Source organism: Dermacentor andersoni, chromosome 3 (assembly GCF_023375885.2).
Source record: "Dermacentor andersoni chromosome 3, qqDerAnde1_hic_scaffold, whole genome shotgun sequence".
In the NCBI taxonomy this organism is placed as follows: Eukaryota; Metazoa; Arthropoda; class Arachnida; order Ixodida; family Ixodidae; genus Dermacentor; species Dermacentor andersoni.
This window is the reverse complement of record NC_092816.1, coordinates 108,069,132-108,071,368: the sequence shown is the minus strand read 5'-3', so window position 1 is coordinate 108,071,368 and position 2,237 is coordinate 108,069,132. Positions and strand designations below refer to the sequence as shown.

General features: G+C 50.7%; 1 protein-coding gene across 1 annotated transcript; it reads right to left on the bottom strand.

Moving 5' to 3' along the window:
* Window positions 1–980: 980 nt before the first annotated feature.
* Window positions 981–2,237, bottom strand: LOC129386377 (uncharacterized). Its single transcript, XM_055074230.2, has 2 exons — window positions 1,826–2,237; window positions 981–1,229 (listed from the first exon to the last, which is right to left on the bottom strand). The coding sequence occupies exons 1-2, from the start codon at window positions 1,979–1,981 to the stop codon at window positions 981–983; spliced, it is 405 nt and encodes a 134-aa protein (XP_054930205.2). The 5' UTR covers window positions 1,982–2,237.

Here is a 2,237-nt window from a genome sequence, read left to right as displayed (position 1 = left end):
TGCAGGAACAAGAAACTAATCTGAGAGCAACTTTCAACAGACAGACAGACAGACAGACAGACAGACAGACAGACAGACAGACAGACAGACAGACAGACAGACAGACAGACAGACAGACAGACAGACAGACAGACAGACAGACAGACGGACAGACAGACAGACGGACGGACGGACGGACGGACGGACGGACGGACGGATGGACGGACCGACAGACAGACAGACAGACAGACAGACAGACAGACAGACAGACAGACAGAGACAGACAGACAGACAGACAGACAGACAGACAGACAGACAGACAGACAGACAGACAGACAGACAGACAGACAGACAGACAGACAGACGGACAGACAGACAGACGGACGGACGGACGGACGGACGGACGGACGGACGGACCGACAGACAGACAGACAGACAGACAGACAGACAGACAGAGACAGACAGACAGACAGACAGACAGACAGACAGACAGACAGACAGACAGACAGACAGACAGACAGACAGACAGACAGACAGATATTTTACAAATGACAGGTGCATTTATGAGCGAGAAGCGCAAGAACTGAAGGCTAGAGTCTATTGGTTCTTTTCTAGCTCTCAGCGCACAGCGAGGGTAATCGCTTGGGCAGCCTTGACACTGTGAGATAGCCAAAGGGGGTTCATTGGCCAGCTGCGTGCTTCTAAGTTCAATATTGCGTGACGCCTGCAGTTAAAAGGACATTCCACATCCATCACCGGGCCACAAGTGACACTATAGCTAACTCTCTCACGGATAGACCTAGTAGACGCTCACAATTGTTCGAGAAAGTAGACGGCCATGGGGCTGCAGCGGTAGCTGTATCACAGAGCACTGTACACGTGCCAGGCACCGTACTGGCGGCAGGTTGGCGTTTTCGCCCACTTACATTTACAATTTGTCTAATATTTGCAGGTTTCTGTTATACAGAACAGTTTAAATTCCCCCCAAGGGTTTCCACGTTTCATCCTCTGTTGGCTTGACGTGCCTGTATATGCTCCATATGCCGACAGACGAAGGCCGCCAGCAGGAGAGTGACGAACGTCGACGGCAGCACAAGTGACGCCAAGAAGGCAACAGACATGAGCGACGCAAACAGCGGTCCCACGCGCACGCCCTGCCACCGGAGAAGAAGCACCGACAGCTTCGTCCACAGCCGCGTCGAGTCCGCCAGCACGTACACAATCAGGAAGCCCGCCAGTGGCACCAGTTCCTGAGCATACGCAAAATCATTGTCAAAATAGATTAAGCGATTGTCTTGCAAGAAGACAGAGGCACGAACGAGGTTATGGGAACCCATACGGTTTCGTTTGGTTTCACTTGGTATGAACCATACCATTTCATACGGCTTCATTAGGTTCACCCGGTTTCACTCAATGTCAATATGGGACGCTGTATATGTGCAGTCTACTATCAAAAGTTGCAAGGCTCCCGGGAATGCGAACCTTTAATCTTCGTTCCCGGTAGCGCGGATTGGGCTCAATTCTAGGCACACTGTGTCTCACCATCCAAAGCTTACAATTGTAAAAAAAAAAAAAAAAAATAGTAGCCCCGCCACCAATCCCTAAGTCAACGTGTTTGCGCGTTTGAGCAAAAGGAACGCAACATGAGTGGCTACGCAACAAATTAAGATTAATTTACCTCGTAACTATAAGACTATGAAAACTCACTAAAAAATTCCAGAACGATCATTCCACCAACCTAAATGTCTTATAATATAGTCTGAACCGGCTTTGGATAAAATTGTGTAACTTTATATTAATAGACCATTGCAGTTTCTGGCTGATAGTGTTAGCCATTTGGGCTCACCGCGCCGCTGAGGTCGAGCACGTCCTCGTAGCCTGACGTGGAGCGGCCGAGTAAGACGGTGGCTACCCATGGTACGAGGGACACAATGGGCAGCGGCAGTGTCTCCAAGACTGTGAAAATCACCACCAGGAGCACGGCACATGGCAACGCCTGCATTGGGTGCAGAGAGTTGGTAGGTTTCACCAGGCGGAGGCGTCGGTCTCACGTGCATTGGGAGCACCAATCAGCGCCACACAGACTTCACGCCACTTTTGTTGCGCGAGTGCAAGGGCTTCAACACGTGTGTACATCTTTTATACTTTTCCTGATAATATCACGCGAGCGTCAACAGCAGGGCGCATAAGTGGCCCTGCAGCAGCGATAGGCGGCGGGATGTGGGGACGCAGAGGACGATTTTGACACACGAAGGAAC

Coding starts and splice junctions, on each gene's coding strand:
- LOC129386377 (XM_055074230.2), bottom strand. CDS start 1,981: ATGCAGGCGTTGCCATGTGCCGTGCTCCTGGTGGTGATTTTCACAGTC. Junction 1,230..1,825: donor TGCTCGACCTCAGCGGCGCG/GTGAGCCCAAAT, acceptor GCGTATGCTCAG/GAACTGGTGCCACTGGCGGG.